The following is an 18,758-nucleotide window of genomic DNA, read 5'->3' on the forward strand; positions in this document are numbered from 1 at the left end:
TAACCCTGACCAGCTTGTCTTCGTTTTGCAAAAAGGGCAGAACTAGGCACTTAGAGTAAAAAGCAGAAACATACTTTCAAAATGGTTTGACCTATATATATATATATATATATATATATGAAAGAACAGAAAGAAAACACACCAAAGGAAAGCAATAGTGGGTCTCATTGGAACATATGAGGAATAAAATGGATTCCAGTTTTTCTATTTTAAAAAAAGTGGGAAAACAAGCATAATTTACAATGCCGATTGTTACTAGAATTTCATTTGCTTTCAGATGATGATGCAAAGTGGTTCAAGGTTGCCCAAAGCAAAACACACCCATTCCCTCGTGAGCCTATGCCTCTGATGACCAGGTCCAAGACAAACTGTTCTCTTGACTTGGCTTGAACCAGGCTGGCAGTGACACAGGCCCAGGAGGCGATGTTGGTCAGCTCCCACGATGTTGATGGCTAAGAGAGAGCCAAGCATCAACACCCTCCTCATTGTGCCACTCTGAACTGCCTCTCGGGTGGGTTGGCCAGAGGGTGAGCCGACCCTTGAGAACTCTAAGCTTGATGGAAAGGGGACATAAGCATGCTTTAAATAAATACATCTCGTGGCAGTGGTTATAGCTGGCTCTATATAAAGCTGTCCTAACAACATCATCATCATTATTACTACTGCACTACCTTTCACATCACGGTTGCTGCTTTTTTAAAAGGGCACTTGTACCTGCAAGGCTTGTGAAGCACTCCCGGGGATAGATGGGAACCCCCCTGCCTGTTAAATGATGTTGTCATCCTCCAGGAATTATATCAGTTCTCCTGGGGAAAACGGCTGTTTTGGAGGATGGACTCTATGCTGTTATACCAAACGACTTCCCTCCCCTCACCAAAACCCGCCCTCCCAAGGCTCCGTCCCCAGATATCCAGGCATTTCCCAACCCAGACCTGGCAACCCTAAGAAAACCAGTGCATGATACGAGGAAACCTTTGGATTAGAGTCTGATCTTTGACGGTCTGATGTTAAGCATGCTTACTTGGAAGAAGTCCCAGAGCAGTGTGCATAAGCCTTACATGAGCGTAGGCATGTTTACTCACAAGTAAGTACAAAACAGGCATTTACAGAATTTCAGCACTTTGGCCGGCCAGACAAAAAGTCAGTTCTGCGTAGGACGAGTGGGCTGTGTTCGTTAGAAGGTGGGTGGTTAGAAGTGGGTGGAGAAATCTGGGCTGCTGCTTTTGTTTTGTTTTTTTTTAAGCTCTGTTTTTCACAAAAGAGCCAGCCGAACGGTTAATCGAGGAGCACACAGCCGGAACTCTTTGGCGGGGGGAGCGAGGGGGACCCGGAAGGCCGAAAGCGGTGCACACGTGACCGAATCTCGTCGGGCGCCGCATGGCCGCGGCGAGAGGAGCGGAAGGCACGTGTGACCGCCATGGGGAGGCCGAGCAAAGTGAGTGCTTTTGTGTTTGTGTGTGAGAGAGAAGGGTGGAAACCTAGGATGGAGGTCCTAGAACAGATTGGCATTAAAAAAGCGGCTACTAGTGGTAGCTGTGTGTGGCGGGAATATAGAGGATGGAGGGAAATGGACTAGGCTTACTGTTGCATTCTTATCCCGTCCTCCTTCCAAGGAGCTCAGAATAACGCACCTAATTCTCCCCTTTTCTATTTTCCTCTCCTGGTGAGGTACGGTAGGCTGCGAGAGAGAGGCTGGTGGGCCGCCCAAGGCAGTCACTCACTGAGCTTTGGACAGGAGGGGATTAAAGCGTGGGTCTACTGGCCTGGTACTAGGACCACCTTACAACACTGCCTTTCCTGATAATGGATTGAGTATACGAGGGCTGGAGTTCCATGGGTTTGAGTAGAAGGGATTTTCAAGCGCTGGATAAGATCATGATTGGGGGGGAAAGGGCAATTTTGAGGCTTTCTGGTTTAGTGTAGGTTTTATAAAGAGTTTTTAAAAATCCTGTATGGATTCCAAAAGAACTGCTGTATTAACCGGTAGCAGCAGAAATAAAAGGTGACATCATAAAAATTAAGATTTTATTCCAGCACAAACTGTTACAGAGTAGAGCCGACTTTGTCGTTGGTGGTGGTGGGAAGCGCTGTCAAGGCACAGCCAACTTACGGCAACGTCATAGGATTTTCAAGGCAAAAGATATTCAGAGGTGGTTTGCTATTGACCGCCTCTGGGTTGATGATCCTGGACTTCCTTGGTGGTTTCCTGTCCAAGTATGAACCAGGGCCGATCCTACATAGCTTCCAAGAACTGATGAGATTGGGCTAGCCTGCGCCATCCAGGTCAGGTCTGCTTTGTCATTACAAGTATTACTGTAGCCATATTAGAGAAATGGCATCACTATCATTTTGAATAGTCTCTGTATTTTTTCTTGGTTGCATCTTAATTTTACCCTTGGAAGTGGTAATAGGCACATCAGTAGATTGTTGGACCGGACTGCCTGCCCCTCCAGAAAAAAAAATCCCAAGAGAGAATATTCTTAGTTTACTGGTACATCTGTCGCATCCAGCTTCCTAGCTTATAAAGACCGACTCTTCTTCTTTGAAAAGGATTATTAGGTGGAGGGGGATGGGGAGGGAGAAATTTGGAGAGGGATGGTGAGTCCTGGGGAGTACCCCAACTCCATGCCATTCTTAACGTGGTTCCCCCCTGCTCCCCTGCAGACTAAGAATCAGAAGAAAGAGCGTGCAGCTGCCCAGCATCAGGCTCAGGAGGAATATAGTTCTGTGCCTCACTCGTTTGTCTTTCACCGGGGTCATGTTGGCAAAAATCTGCAGCAGCTTATCTTGGATGTACGGCGTGTGATGGAGCCCTACACAGCCACTAATCTCAAGGTAGTTATTTATAGATGGTCTGCACTGAGGAAAGTTAAAAAATGTTTAAGAATAAAGCTGTTCTTAGTGTTTCATGCACGGTGGCAGTGTACAGTGGTTCAAGGTTATTCAAAGAAAACCTTACCAAAAAATAATAAGGTCTTAGTGTATCAGATTGCTGTGTTGATCCATACTGTTTCTGTTGGGGTATTTGACAGAATCTATGAGGTAGGTAAATGCATAAATACTTAATATATTGACTGTTGATTTCTTCTGTTTAGATGCAGAATCATTTACCTGAAATGTATGCATGGGAAAATAGAACTTGGAAGATCATGAATGAATTGACTGCATGTAAACATTTTTGGAAGGGAGAAATGAATGCAGATGCTATGCTTTGGAAAAGATGGCAACTGTTTATAGATTACTGCAATAGCATAAAAAATGTTATGATGAAGGTTCATTGATATAACAGTGATCATCTGCTTTGTGAAAGAGTATAAATGTTAATTCTGTTTAGGAATACAAGATTGTTATGTGGCCCCTTTCCATGTGAGATTGCTGGGTGCTAACTTTATGAAAAATGTTTTAAAAGAATATAAATGAGGCATGGAAGAAAACCAGGCCTACTGAGTGAAATGTCATCTAGTGGGGTAGAATGAAAGAAAGGAAATCAGGGCTCCTTAATTGGAATCCTGGTTCTGAAGGGAATGGAATCTAATGGTTATTTGTGAAGATAAATAATTCTGTTTCCCCCCTCCTAGTCATTAAATGGGATCCTAATGGTCAGATGGAAGCTACAGGGTGAAGAGAATGGGCTTTAGTCATTTCTGTTCAGGGCCACTGCCAAGTGATTGTATTCAGTAATGTTTCCTGAACCCTTCGCTCTTTACCATCGATGGGCAAAAAATTAGCTCTACTTATAGTTCTTCATTATCAAAAGTCCAGACTCTTGGCCAAGAAAACTTTGAAGACAAACGTTGAAATATTTATACATGTCAATGTTTACGCAACTTGAACCATGTTATCCAAATACCGGTCTGTATGCCTTCTTTTAAAAAAGCAGTGTGTTAGCAATGACAATATTTTACCTTATTTGTGAAAGACTGCTCTGTTGGCAGATGTGCAGTTTCTGCTGAAAGAGCAGGCAGGGGAAACAAGATTGAGGCTGTGATCAACAGGTGTGAAGCCGCACAGGGTATTTTCCTGAACCCTAGAGCATTTCAGAGATACTGCGCTGAGATTATAAAGCTGATGTTTCTCTCTGAAATGTTCCAGGGTTCAGGAAAATACTCAGCGCAGCTTCATGCTTGTCGAGGAGTCCTTATCCTAGATGTTATCCGTGTGGAGTCTCATGGCATGGGTCTGTCTCTTTCAGGTGCGAAAGAAGAACACTGTGAAGGATTTTGTGGCATTGGCTGGACCCTTGGGCGTGACTCATTTCTTGGTGTTCACGAAAACCCCCACCACTATCAACCTTGTAAGTGACAAAGTGAAGTGTTGCTCAGTACAGGCAACAAGCAGCCTCAGGATTGGGGTCTCTGGCAAGTCTGGAATTTAAGCATTTTTGGATTGGTCCTGCTTCCTTGTACAGTTTGTTTCTGGTTCCATGTGCAGCTTGATTCCTTCTCTGCAGATGTGTGGAATTTTCAAACTTTCTGCGTTCACAAATCCTTTTCATATCAAAATATTGTCAAAGGCTTTCACGGTCAGAGTTCATCTGTTCTTGTAGGTTATCCAGGCTGTGTGATGTGGTCTTGGTATTTTCTTTCCTGATGTTTCGCCAGGATGCCTGATGCCTGCCACAGCTGCTGGTGAAACGTCAGGAAAGAAAATACCAAGATGTCAGGCTTCGTGCCCCTCGCTGACACAAGATCACGGTCACACAGCCCAGATAACCTACAAGAACCTTTTCATATCAATTTGCCTATTGAGGATGACTTTGCTTTGCTGCATAAAATTCCCATTCTGCTTACCTTCCTCTGCACTATAGGGGATTCTGATACATGTACTAGGGTGCACATTTACTTCACGTGCAACACTGGCCAAGCCTACTGAGCCTTATTTATGATTTATTATTTTATTACATTTCTTCCCCGCTCTCCCCAACCCAAAGGTCAGGCTCAGAGCGGCTTACACAATCTAAAATACAATGCCCCCATATTTACAATTGGAACACACCTGGTACCTCGGTTTGCCACACTGCGTGATGGCTGTGCCCAGAAGGGGATGATCAGCACTGGCGGACAAGCTCATTTCCAGGAAGGCTTGCCTGCCATTGAACACCTAATTGAAGAAGCTCCAACAAACATCCAAGGAATCTCAGTGTTCCAGAGTACAAAGTTTGAAAACTGCTGCTCTAGATTAGCGCTAGCTCCCAATGCTCCCCGACTGCTTTCCTCGCTGTGTACATACCTGGTGTTCATTGGCATGCCAGGCCGAATTATCCCCTTAGCATTCCTTGCTGACCGGATGCAAATGATGACAGTGTATTTTGCTGAGAGAAATCTATGATTCTCACTTCAAAGTAAACGCACTGATGCATCAGGAGCAAGCCTGCACACAGCACTGTAGGTGTTGTGTTGGTGATGATGCTCTTCCTGTAACTGGCTGCTGCATACTGTTGAGTTATACGGCAGTGGGTATCCTGGCCTTCATGTTTTCTACTGCTGACTAATTTTTGTTCTTCCTCAGAAACTTTTCCGTCTTCCTGGTGGACCATCCCTCACCTTCAGAGTTATTCAGGTACCACAGGGGGTGGTGATGTCTTTGGTAGAGGAGGCTAGATGGGGCTGGAGTTGTCTCTGAAAACGCTGTTAGTTAGAGGGTCTGTCTATGGCTTGCATGCCCCACCCCCCTATGTGTGTTATGCAGGCAAGTAAAGCCTAAGTGTTTGTATTCTTTATCAAAGTGCAAATTTTTGTTAACACAGTCTGAAAGTGCTAAGAAAAACTGAATTCTTCAGTCGTAAAAACTATACAAATTGAGCAGCTGTGTGCAATTTCTCTTATTTGGCATACATTATTCTAGCTTTTCCAGGGATCACTGGAAATCCTATTCAGCCAGCCGATTCACCTGGCTTCTAAGATAGCAGCAGATGCCCCCCCCCCCAAATTGGCATAAGGTTACATATGAACACATGAAGCTGCCTTACACTGAATTAGACCATTGGTCCATCAAAGTCAGTATTGTCTACTCAGACTGGCAGCGGCTCTGCAGGGTCTCAGGCAGAGGTCTTTCACATCACCTACCTGCCCAGTCTCTTTAACTGGAGATGCCGGGGATTGAACCTGGGACCTTTGGCATGCCAACTGGATGCTCTACCACTGAGCCACGGTCCCCTCCCCAGAAATGTGTACTTTTAAAAAAATATGCAAGCTGAGCTGCTCAGGAAGCTGAACCCTGCCCAGTATGACATCCTGAGCTCCTTCAAAATAATGACTTCTCTGCAGCCCTGGCTGTGTCTCTTCTGAAAAGGGACTTCGGGGTTCTCGGGCCTGTGGTGTATGTTTCTCAGCAGACCTCCTTTCCCCTGCTGCTGTCTGACTCTTCCACTCTGCTCCTTCTCTTCAGTATTCGCTCATCAAGGATGTTGTGTCATCCCTGAAGCGGCACCGTATGCATGAGCAGCAGTTCACCCACCACCCACTCCTGATACTGAACAACTTTGGCCTTCAAGGCATGCACATCAAGGTCATGGCTACTATGTTCCAGAACATGTTCCCCTCCATCAATGTCCACAGGGTGAGTGTGGCCTAGCCTGGAGATTGTAGACTGCCACACTGTTGGTTGTGGTCTGCCACTCGGGTTTCTCTGGGCTTTGAATTCTGTGTTGTATGCTCCCCAACAGTGCCTTGTTACATCGAGAAAATGTACGTTTACCATAGTTGCATCTGGCCCTTCCCTGAAGGAGCCAAAGATTATTCCATGTTGTCTTTGAAACAGACCTGTTGAGGTGGATGAGGCTGAGAGAGTGTGGCTTAGTTCTTACTGAGGTGGTAGAACTGTGCTCTGGGCTATACAGCTTCAATCTGCTGTGCCTCATGTGGCCAAAAACAAAACATATATATAGAAAAGATGTGTGCTGGTGAGGAGGCTAGGTTTGAACATGCTATCTTTTTATGCGGAAGATATCCTTTTTGTCTGAAGAATGCAGCCTGAAACGGTACAGTCAAGATGCAGATTCTCTGCTCAGTAAGAACTAGACCAGCCATTAACCCAAGGTCACTTTGAGAGCTGTGTGACTGAGCAGGGATTTAAACCCTGGTCTCTTCACCGCACTGAAGCACAGCCCTATAGGAGCACAGCCCTTTTTTCCTTGGCTGAGCAGCTTTGCCCATGGTGTATAAAATATAGCCAGAGGGGTATGTGTGTGTGAAAGATTTTTAGATCCTGTCTGGCTGCTGGCACCACATTTGTTTTGAAAGCAAGCCTACTGTTAACAATGTTCCCTATTCTGCTTTATTGGTTTGGATTAGAATATCCCTGTTAAGTATTTGAAGGGCTGTCACTTAGAGGAGGACAAGGAGTTGTTCCCGTTAGCAGCAGAGGATAGGACTCGCAATAATGGGTTTAAACTGAGGGCGGAAAAGTACCGGCTGGATATTAGGGGAAAAATCTTTTATAGTACAAGTTGTTTGACAGTGGAATCAGCTACCTAGGGAAGTGGTGAGCTCCCTCTCACTGGCAGTCGTTAAACAGAGGCTGGACAAGCACTTTTCAGGGGTGCCCTAGGCTGATTAAGCAGGGGGTTGGACTAGATGTCCTGTATGGCTCCTTCCAACTCTATGATTCTATGTTACTCTAAGCAGGAGTGGTAGGAGGAGACCTCTCCTCAGACAGACTACCTAAAATTCTAGTTAAGAATCTGCTCCCCATTATGTATCTTTGGCTGTCAAGGTGTGTGCTGCTTCTCCCCCAGGTTAACCTGAATGCCATCAAGCGCTGTGTACTGATCAGCTATGACCCAGACAGCCAGACTCTTGAATTCCGTCACTAGTAAGTTTTTGCTAAATTCTGCTGATGGGTTGAAACTAGGTGTATGTCTGGGAGGGCGGATCAGACAAAATGTGAAGCCACTTATTTAAGAGATGCCTAAACTGGTTTGTGGGCCAGCAATTCATTGCGGGAACACCACCTGTCTTATCACATTTTTATCTCCCCCTTACTCCAAGGAGCTCAGATGCTGTATATGGTGGCTCCCGCCTCCATTTTATCCTCTCAAAAACCCCATGAGTTAGGCTTGGATGAGGAAAAGGCCCACACACACGCCACTGGTCCAAGTTCACTCAGTGATCTTGCTGGTCTCTCAAATTCCACTCTTGTCATTGAACCATTATAGCACAGCAACACACCTATGTTATGCGTGGTTTACATGCGTGCTTTCATACTTGTAGAAATGCCCAGCATATTGCCTTGTTGGGAGGATAGTTGTCCATCTTCAGGGTAGAGCAGATTATTCCATTCATTCTCACAGCAGATCTGCGAGGTAGTTTAGACTCTGGTCACGGCAGGGATGGAGTGGTGACTCGAACCTTGGTTCAAGTTCCAAACTCTGTCCGTTACATACACTACTTTGGCACTACTGCATATAAAAGACTGCTGCTGCGCACAGGAACGTTCCCATGCTTAGTGATGAGCTGGGTGCAAATGATGAGAGTATAGTCTTCTGATGTCTCTGATTTTATTCTGAAGTAAACGCTCTGATGTACCCAAGCAATTGGAAATGGGAGGCAGTGCTGTCTAGGAGGTTCCAGACTTTTATTTGTTGTTTTTGCTTTCAAGTTTCTTGAAATACGATAAGTTCCTCAATCCAACTTCTCTTTCTAGCACATCACACCACCTGCCTAGTCAGGGTCTACAGGCAGTGATAATACTGCCAGCTTTTGGTGTGTTTTAATTGGGTGCAGCTAAGATCAAAGATGCTCTTCTACACCCCATTCCAGTTTAGCCGCACAAATCCTTAGATTGTTCCCTACCATCAGCAGGAGGCTGGAGACCAACTTTATTTTAAGGAGATGTAGTATGAAAGTCATTTCTGCTACCATAGGATTAAGGGGATATCACCTAGAAGGGGGGCAAGGAGCTAAAAACATCTCCTCCACCTCATGGTCATCTTATCTTTCTCAAGGCTGCTTTCCTATAAAGCTGCCATGCACTGAGTTTGGCCACTAGTCCACCTGGTCAGGTACAGAATAACAAGAATTGCCTCATCACAGGCAGTAGCTGTTGAAGGTCTGTCGCTCTGTTACCTGAGATCCTGGAGGGTGATGTTGAGTTTGGGACCCCAGGCAGGCAAAGCATCTCTTCTAGTCTGGAGCTCCCTCCCTCCCTCCCTCCTCCAGCAGCATCGACATTCCTGTCTTCCTGAATCCTCACAAACACCCCTCCCACTTCTGGTGTTTTGCAGCAGTTTGAAAGTGGTGCCTGTAGGGATGAGCAAAGGGTTAAAGAAGTTCCTGCAGGAGAAGTTTCCCAACCTGAGTCGCCTCCAGGACATCAGTGAGCTGCTGGTCAAGTAAGAGATTTGCTCTGGGTTAAAGACAGGTTCCTCCCGGGTACTTGAGTGAAGATGGGCCATTCTCAGTGGGGCCATGTGACACAGACCCACCCTGGGTTTGTGTGTTCTCGCATGGGTGTTGCATGATTGCCTCTTCATGCCACCACTCCAGGTTATAAAACACAGCTTATCATGTAATTGTGGTAAGGCTGCCTCTGAGCAAGTACAAAGGGCAGAGTTTCCAATGCCCCCCACCCCGCCAGGCATGCCTGACCTTAGCGTCTAGGAACAGTCGAGGGATGAGGGTGGGATTTGAATCACAGTCTGCTTAAACAGGAAAGAAACTTTATTACTACAGATTAAGCTAGAGGACATACATGGAATTAGCTGTAGAAAAGAGCAAGAGTCTAGTAGCACCTTAAAGACTAACAAAATTTCTGGCAGGGTATGAGCTTGGGTCCCAGCATGTGGGCTGTCTCGGAGCAGAAACCTGTCTCCTCTGAACCTTGGTCATTTCTGTATCGCTGTCCTTCATGTGCAAATAAACTGTTGCTGAGGTCTCAGGGATTCTTTTGATGCTCCCTGGAGTGTCCTGTCTCTGAATCCACAACAGTGACTTCCTATGGGGAGGGAAGGAGAGGCTGGAGCATATGTGCTTCCTACCCTGTTCCATAAGCCTGTTACTCCTCTCTCCTGTTCTTTACATTGACTCTCTTTTTCTGTTTATGCTGAAACGTCTGTTGTCTTGCTTCCTATTGCTTCTTCTCTCTCTGCCCATTCTTGCTTTCTCTACCACTCCTCTGCCTTTCTCTTTTAAACATGAGGTAAGGCCTGTGTCTGTTGTTCTGTGTTATATACAATGCCTCATTCATATAAAAGGCACTCTGAAAAGAGCAATAATATTTTGCTTCCTTCCCACTGCATAGAGATGTTGTCCTCTCCGAGAGTGAAGCTGAGCAGGACGGCAGTCACAACATCACAGAACTGCCTCAGGCTTACGCAGGCCGTGGGAATATGAAATCCGAACAGAGTGCGGTGCGGCTTACTGAGGTCAGTCACAGGCCCCTGTGCTGGCTGATGAGGGGGTGGGTGTAGTGAGTACAGCACACAGCTAGAATGGAATGGAAAACTGATATCTTGCTGGTGCTGCCATCTCGGACATTGTGATCTATCTATCTGGAAGTGGATCGGCCATAAGATTTCCCAGATTTCTGCAGGCTGCTTTGTTTTGTGCCTGAGGGTATATCTGAGGCCTTTAATGCATGGCTGTTTCCCTCATGGTCTTCCCTCCTTGACTACTTAGGGGCTTTGTTTCGAATATGCATGCATTTTCCAACCTTCAGAGGTCAACTCTTCTCCCCCCCCCACCCGTGCGTTTTCCCTGCATTTTCTGGAGGCTCCAGCATCCGGGAAAACACGGGAAAGTGAGGTGACCTCTGAATGTCGGGAAATGCATGCATAATCAAAACAAAGTCCCAAAGTAGTTGGGGGGGTTTGTGACTGTGAAGGAAACAACCATGCATAAAAGGCCTATGTTTCTGTTCCCTGATTGGCTTGTTGTCTCTTCCCCCTATTCAGATTGGCCCACGAATGAGGCTGCAGCTCATCAAGGTGGAAGAAGGCTTAGGCCAGGGCAATGTGCTGTATCACCACTTCAGTGAGTATCTTGGGCCTTTCTTCCACATAGATCCCTTTCACTGAGGAGGAGGAAGAGGAGGAGAGAAGGCCGTGATTGTTTGTAGAGCCCTCATACCTTTGTGGACAGCAATGCTATGAAAGCCTACCCAGCCCTTATGGGAGAGGAATCTAATTTATCTTGGCTGTAGGAAGAGGTGGGGGAAAGGCAACACAGGTCTGTCTTGGAGGAGCTTCCATGCATTTCATGGGCCTGTTCACATCAGTTTGGGATAATGAGTTTCATAGGTTTTCAAGAGCAGGAAGTTGGAAAAGAATAGAAAGAGCCAACGCCCCTTGGCTAGGGGCACTTGACTTGTCTCTTGTGTTCCAGGCCCAAATTGGCCTTATGAACAAGGATTACACAACTCATGGCCCTCTAGGTCACTTGTGACCTGCTGGTAGCTCCATGAGCTTGGTTTTGCTTCAATCTCAAGCTGGCAAACAGAGCAGGTTGTCAGATAACTAGCCAGACTCCACTATATGGCTGGCAGGTCACAGGTTGCATAAGCAGGTCTAGTGTAAACCTGAGGTCGCATCAGTGACACAGAATTTTTAATTAAAAAAAAGGCTGAAAAAAGTGTGCTTTAAAAGGGGAGAGAGTAAGAGAAAGGTGGATATGAAAATGTCAACCCACTGTGTGGCTGCTGTGAAAAAGCCAGATTCCATACTAGCCATAATTAGAAGAGGAATACAAAATAAAACTGCCAGTATCATACCAGCCTTCTACAAATCTATGATAAGACCACAAATCTACTGACTCCAGTACTGGAGGCGGTATGCGTCTTTGTATCAGTTGCTGAGGAGCCAGGCAGGATGATGCTGTTGCAGTCTTCCTATTTGTGGGCTTCCTAGAGGCAGCTGTTTGGCCAATGTGTGGACGATTTGATGGGCCTTTGGTCAGATCCAGCATAGATGTTCTTATGATATGATGCATATTAATGTTCTTATGATATGATGCAGACTTGAAAAATGGGCCTGATGTTACAGGCTGTAAAATAAGGATGGATCCCAAGTTTGAGAAAGCCATTGGTACAAACCGTAGCACCAACCTTTTTGTTGGTGGAGCTCCCAGTGGAATTGAGCGTCACAGTGACTTGAGAAAGTTGGTTGGGCAGGGGGATTCAGCTTGAAGCTCACTGGCATTTTTGCTTTGAATAAATGAGTTACCCTAAGAAATCTTTCTCTAAATCCACCCCATAGTTTTGGAATGTTCATCCCTGCCAGGTCTTTGCATGTAGGGTTTTAATTCTAGCCACTGCTTAGAGCAGGATGTCAAACATCCGGCCCGGGGGCCAGATCCAGCCCCTTGAGAGCTCTTATCCGGCCCACGAGTCAGCCAAGGCAGCCCCCCCCCAGTCTCGGTTTGGGTTGGGCTGGCAAGCCTTCTGTGAGCTGAGGCAGCCACCCCCCACACACACACTCCCAACCTGGACAGACAAGGCATGGCCTGGCCCGACCACATGACGTTTATGTCCTATCCAGTCCTCATAACAAATAAGTTGAACGCCCCTGTCTTCGAGGGTTCCCCAGGGAAGCAACTGTTAATGTGAAATGGTTCCATTTCCTGCCTTGGAAAGATGGTTCTGTGGCAGTCGTTCAAAGGGATCAAAACCAGACTTCAGGGAACCCCAGAGGTTGGTGACTTGATCTTCAAAGCAGGCTGTACCCACTTGCATTGTGCTTCACAGAGGGCTCAGACGGGTGACCAAGGAGGAGGGGTTGAATTGTGTGTATTTCTTGCCTTGTGTGACTTCACACCCACCCCAATCAAGTCTGACTCCTTATCTGCAGTTCACAAGACTGAGCAAGAGATCCAGGAGGCTTTGGCGAGGAAAGAAAAGAAGTTACAGCTGAAGGCTGAGCGCCGGCGCAAACAGGAGGCAGATGTGGAACGTAAGCAGGAGCAGAGAGAAGCTCACAGGTGAGGGGTGGGGATTGAATGTTGGCGCAGTCTGTGCCTCAACATACTTAAAGTCAAGAGCCCTGTTTTGGGTGTGTGGGAAGGGTAGTCCTGTGTGTTCGATCATGTAACTGGCCCTTGTAGGAAGAAGAGCCTGGAGGGGATAAAGAAAAAGAAGAAGCAAGCAGAGGGAAGTGACAGTGATGCAGAGGATCCTGGGATGCAGGAGGACCAGAACGTGGATGAGCCATCAGATGATGATACAGAATATTACCGACAGGAAGTGGGAGAAGAGCCCGACGAAGGTTGGTGTTGAATGCTTATTTTTGATGGGCGGGGTGGCACATTCTGTTGGATTCAGCTGATTGAAACAGTTGCGCTGATCATGAAATGACCCTGCCCCCCAATAAATGTTCTGATGCACGCAATTTGGAGAAGGGGTGTGCAGTGTGTGTGCATTCATTTTCCCAGTCATTTGTGTGAGATTCTCTGCTTGCAGTTTTTGGTGAACTCTCAGTATAGCATTCCAAAACTGTTGGTTCTGGCCTGGTCTTCACATATAACAGAATGAAGCAGAAACAAGATGTTGGTTGCTTGTGATGGCTTTTGCCTTTAGTGTTTAACATAGTGGCATTGTATAGTTTTTTTAATTTGTGTAAGCTGCCTGGAAGCAGCCTTCAGCCTCTTCAGGGTCAGTACCCACTTTTACCCCTAACCCTGGACACACTTCTAATTTCATAGTTCTATTTGTATTCTTTTGGTCTCCATGGAGATGCAGAAGAAAACCTGGGAGGGCTTCAGAGTGGTGTAGAAGAGGGAGGGTGAGTAGGAGCAGTTTTTCTCCATCCTTGCAACGCTGTGATTTGACAGGCTGCCTCTGCTGAAATGCCTTCTTCTGCCCATTATTGAAAGGGACAGCTTCTCCGTTCTCCATTTTGCATCTGACCCCATCTGTCTTCCTCCTTCTCTTCAAAACACACTAGTGATGATGTTGGGGGGGCAACCCACTTGGTGGATCCCAACTCGCTGTTGATGCAGTTGTGCCTGCCCTTGCCACCTCAGTGGTAGAGCATCTGCTTGGCATGCAGAGGGTCCCAGGTTCAATCCCCGGCATCTCCAGTGAAAGGGACTAGGCAAGTAGGTGATGTGAAAGACCTCTGCCTGAGACCCTGAAGATCTGCTGCCGGTCTGAGTAGACTATACTGACTTTGATGGACCAAGGGTCTGATTCAGTATAAGGCAGCTTAATGTGCTCATCCTCCTTGCTTAATGCTCTCCTTGTCGAACTCATTCCAGATCTATTCCCAAAAAGCACCAAGAGGAAACGAGGGCTTGGCCAATCCATCAAGCCAAGGAAAAGACCGAAACACTCCCACCCTACAGATGATCAGAACTCAGCCCCTGTAGGCACAGTCTCCAAGATGAAGCACAGGAAGACTCCATGGCCCAGGCAGGGCCGGCAGCCAAGAGACTCACCTGGTCTGAGAGAGCGGCGGCAGCAGGACACCAGGCAGCAAGGAAGATCACCAAGTGCCAAGCGGAAGCAAGCCCAACGTCCAGGGCAGCTCCGTCCTAAACAGCGGCGTAGCTCAAGGCCTCAGGGGCCCTGGAGGCAGGGCAGGCCTGGACTGCAGAGGAAACAGATGCCAAAGGGGAAAGGAGGCTTCAGAAAGCAGAGACGTTCAGGGAAGAAAGGGCCAGCGTAGTGCTCTGGGTCTGTGCTTCACTTGGTGCTTCGTTTTTGTAATATACAGGCTATCCAAGCTGCTTGCGTGTGTGTGTCTACATTAGACTTGTGTCATTGCTGTGCAGAGCAAAAACAAGTCTTGACTCTGAGTGGGATGGGTTGTAGGTAGGTTCTGGCTAGGAATGGCAGCTGACTGGGTTCATACAACAGTTCTCTCAAAGCAGAGCAGGGTTTTTGGGAGCATTTGGAGCTGCCACTCACAGTTGGCAATGCAGTTATGTTCTGAGCTGAGAGGCATTGTGACCTGTGCTAGCTGCAGTGCAGCCCAACCTGAACTTCACCAAAGCGGCAATTCTATGCACTGCATATTTATTATTTAATGTATTTAGAATATACTTGCTTGGATGGAAGTCTCAGTTCAGTGGGGCTTTATGTCAAACCTCCATAGATTTTAAAACGTCTGAGCTTCAGAATGATCTTCTGTCTCACTCCCACCCAGAAGGAATCTTGATTGTGGAGAGTTGGCTCCTTTTACAGATTTTTAGGAAGGATGTGGTCACGGGCACAGCCAACTTCCCTCTTCTCTTTCTAGAGTGGTATCTGATTCCTTTGGCTTCTTGCTTGTTCAGGTCCTAGTTAAATGTGACAAGGGCATCCACAAAGAAAGTGGGGAGGTGGAGGCCTATTTTTATTAAATGGGGAAAGGGAACATGTGGGCAAGATGAGCTAAAGCTTGTCCCCCTCCTCATCTTTTCTTACTGTTGTCTAAAACATTTTGTCCCAGTCTGATGCCTGTTGGAAGAAAACCAAGCAGAAGACAGTGCTTCAAGAAGTGCTGTGAGGTGGTTTAACCCCCTTCACTTAACATGCTTCGCTTTCAGTTTTTAAACCCCATTTTACTCATAAATGGGTAGAATGAACATGAATTAAATACTTGGGCAGGCCCTTGTCATGCACAATCTATCCCTCAGTCTGCTGTGGAATTCCCTTATTTGCACATACATAATCATCCATAGTGCGCAGTACTGCTTTTGCACCACCAAATTTACAGCAGGTATTGGCTCCCCCCCTTTTTCTATTGGGATCAGGGCTGAGACCATCAGATCAGCCAGAGATCAATGGATGTCCACATCAAGCAAGAAAGCACAGGAGGTGTGCAATTCTAGTATTTCTATATTCTCATTCCTATGCTGTATATCCAAGCCTCCACCCTGGACCTGCTAGGGGGCGCAAAGGAACAAATCCAGTCTGTTGTGTTACAATATAAGTTGCAGATCAACCAAGCTATTCCTCAGTAGGTACTGGTCACAGGGTAGAGTTTAACAGGCAAGTCTGGATGTCCCACAACTTGTTTTAGTACCCGCGTACCAAGTGTAAAGTCCTGTGTGAGACATGAAGAAGTTGGAATTTGCAAAACAGCTCTTCCTTGGTCCTGAAGATTTAAAAGCAAAAATATGAGCAACTAATGAAGACTTTAATAAAGCATAATCTATTAGCAATGAGTATTACATATGCAATGTATATCTTTAATAACACATCTTTAATGAAGAGCAGAGGTGAAATGGCTGCCTCAGCACTATCTGAAGGAGAGAGTTCCAACCCCCCCACCCCCCATATCTATGCTGCTGTAAAGGAATCTTGGGTGGCCTTTTCTCTGAAAGAGCCAGCGGACAGGAGCTGGGAGACAGGTTTGATTCTTTGCTTTTCCATAAAGTTTGCTAGAATTGATAAGTTTGGGCCAGTCACGCTCAGCCTGAACTACTTCACATGTTTGGTAGGATAAAATGGGGAAGGGAAAATTATGTACATTATCCTGAGTTCCTTGGACAAACCGGGAGATTAAAATGAACTAAACAGTCTGTTGCTTCCAATGCACCTCTCTGTCTCTGTGGCCTGTGTCAGATTTTAACTGTAGCCCACCTGACACTGCCCTCTGTTGCAAAAAAATGCAAAGATTGTGTCAGCTTTGTTCTTGGACCATCTGTGATGTTTGTGAACATTCTGTGCCACCAGTTCAATCATGCGGTAGTAGTGTCTTCACACCGTGAGAGGGATCACATGTCTCAGTGGCCTGAGAAAAAGGATATTTACATTCCCAGTCCTAATTCAGGTTGCATGGTTGCAAGGTTGAGATCTTAGTTTTCAACTTTGTGTTTGTAAGGAAGGCTATCTAGAAATTGTATGCAAATGCCCATAATAGAGACCCAATGACCAGAAATAAACAGGGAATCTGTTGTAATGAGAACTCAGGAAGCTCCCTCCAGATTCCACAAAGAATGGATTCCATCCTTTTGTGAAGGAACTGAAAAGGTTTGTACATATATACAACTTGGTCCTAAAGCCCATAACTGCAACAATTCCAGCTGCCGTTTTCACAACCACCACACTGCTGCTTTTTCCCAAACACCACTAGGAGGCATAAGAACATACAAAGAGCCCAGCTGGGTCAGACCCGTGGTCAATCTAGTCCAGCATCCTGTCTCACACAATGGCCAACCAGTAACTGGAGGGCCAACAACGGTATAGAGGCTGAGGCCTTCCCCTGGTGTTGCCTCCTGGCACTGGAATTCCAAGGTGGACTGCCTCAGTGGCTAGTAGCCACTGATAGATCTATCCTCCATTAATCTATCCTTGTTTAAATCTGTTTGGTGTGGCCATCACTACATCCTCTAGCAGCGAAGTCCACATTTTAATCATTCTCTGTGTTAAAAAGTATTTCCTTTTGCCTGTCATTAATCTACTGCCCATCAGCTTCACTGGATGCCCTTGAGTTCTAGTCTATTGGGAAAGGGAGAAGAAGTTAGTTTAGTCCATTCTTTCCACCTTTGTATGGCTTTATAAACCTCTATCATATCTCCCCTTAGTGGAAAAGAGCAAGAGTCCAGTAGCACCTTAAACACTAACAAAAATATTTTCTGGCAGGGTATGAGCTTTCGTGAGCCACAGCTCACTTCTTCAGATACAGCTAGAATGTGAATCCATCTGCCTTTAAGTAGAGGAGAGTGAATTCAGACAAGCATTAGTATGTAAATGTTAACAGTATGTAAATGTGAATAGCAGGCGTGATGGGATTAGGTGTGGTATGCAGAAGAGTCTGAGATGTCCAGGGGAGAGATGGGTGTGGAGAAATCAGCATTGGTAATGAGCCATGAATGCAAGGTCTTTATTCAACCCAGGTAAATGCATTGTCTTTAGTTTGAATATCAACTGTAATTCAGCAGTTTCTCTTTCCAAGCTCCCTTTGAAATTTCTTTGTAAGAGAACTGCTACTCTTAAATCTGCAACAGAATGTCCTGGAAGGTTGAAATGTTCTCCCACTGGTTTTTGAATATTGTGGTTTCTGATGTCAGACTTATGTCCATTTAATCTTTGTCTAAGAGACTGACCTGTTTGTCCAATGTAGATTGTGGAAGGGCATTGGTGGCATAAATCACATTAGAAGATGAGCAGGAGTATGAACCTGAGATACTATGGCTGACATTGGTGGGTCCAGAGATTATGTTCCTAGAATCTATATGAAGGCAAAGTTGGCACCTTGGTTTGTTGCAGGCCTTGGTGCCAGAGTCCATGTTCCTGTTAAGTAGTTTATCATCATGGGTGAGAAATTGTTTTAGGTTAGCAGGCTGTCTGTAAGCAAGAAAGGGACGCCCCCCCACCCAGTGCTTCATCAAGGGAAGTGTCACAATTCAGCATTGGTTGTAGGTCCTTAATAATACGTTGGACTGGTTTTAGTTGGGAGCTATAAGTGACAACCAGAGGTGTTCTGTTGTCATTCTCTCTGGGCTTATCTTGTAAGTTGTGCCTGGGTATCATTCTGGCCTTCTCAATCATCTTTCTCACCATATCAGCAGGATATTGTAGTTGCAAAAAAAAAAAAAAAATTCTAGCTGTATCTGAAGAAGCGAGCTGTGGCTCACGAAAGCTCATAACCCTGCCAGAAATATTTTTGTTAGTCTTTAAGGGGCTACTGGACTCTGCTCTTTTCTACTACTGCAGACAGACTAACACGGCTACCCACTGTGAAATATCTCCCCTTAGTCATCTCTTTTCTAAACTCCCAGACTCTTCAGCCTTTCTTCATAGGAAAGATGTTCCAACTTTCTAATCATCTTGGTAGCCCTCTTCTGTACTTTCTTTAACTCTGCAATGTCCTTTTTGAGATATGGTGACCAGTACTGTAC

At 45.9% G+C, this 18,758-nt stretch overlaps 1 protein-coding gene and 1 non-coding gene across 2 annotated transcripts; both read left to right on the forward strand.

The window, feature by feature from the left end:
• Window positions 1–1,405: 1,405 nt before the first annotated feature.
• PPAN (peter pan homolog) lies at window positions 1,406–14,663 on the forward strand. Its single transcript, XM_056858939.1, has 12 exons — window positions 1,406–1,435; window positions 2,665–2,835; window positions 4,193–4,294; window positions 5,509–5,559; window positions 6,388–6,558; window positions 7,736–7,812; window positions 9,224–9,331; window positions 10,240–10,363; window positions 10,892–10,970; window positions 12,782–12,911; window positions 13,035–13,195; window positions 14,187–14,663. Exons 1-12 carry the CDS (start codon window positions 1,418–1,420, stop codon window positions 14,594–14,596), a joined length of 1,602 nt encoding a protein of 533 aa, XP_056714917.1. The 5' UTR covers window positions 1,406–1,417; the 3' UTR covers window positions 14,597–14,663.
• Window positions 5,283–5,364, forward strand: LOC130493659 (small nucleolar RNA U105B). Its single transcript, XR_008934021.1, has one exon. It is a non-coding gene; the product is annotated as a small nucleolar RNA U105B (small nucleolar RNA).
• Window positions 14,664–18,758: the final 4,095 nt, after the last annotated feature.

Source organism: Euleptes europaea, chromosome 1, assembly GCF_029931775.1.
Source record: "Euleptes europaea isolate rEulEur1 chromosome 1, rEulEur1.hap1, whole genome shotgun sequence".
NCBI classification, from domain to species: Eukaryota; Metazoa; Chordata; class Lepidosauria; order Squamata; family Sphaerodactylidae; genus Euleptes; species Euleptes europaea.

Bases quoted from the DNA above. Each gene is read 5' to 3' on its own strand.
- PPAN (XM_056858939.1), top strand. The intron at 9,332-10,239 runs GTAAGAGATTTG...CCCACTGCATAG, and splicing joins ATCAGTGAGCTGCTGGTCAA to AGATGTTGTCCTCTCCGAGA. The intron at 10,364-10,891 runs GTCAGTCACAGG...CCCCCTATTCAG, and splicing joins GTGCGGTGCGGCTTACTGAG to ATTGGCCCACGAATGAGGCT.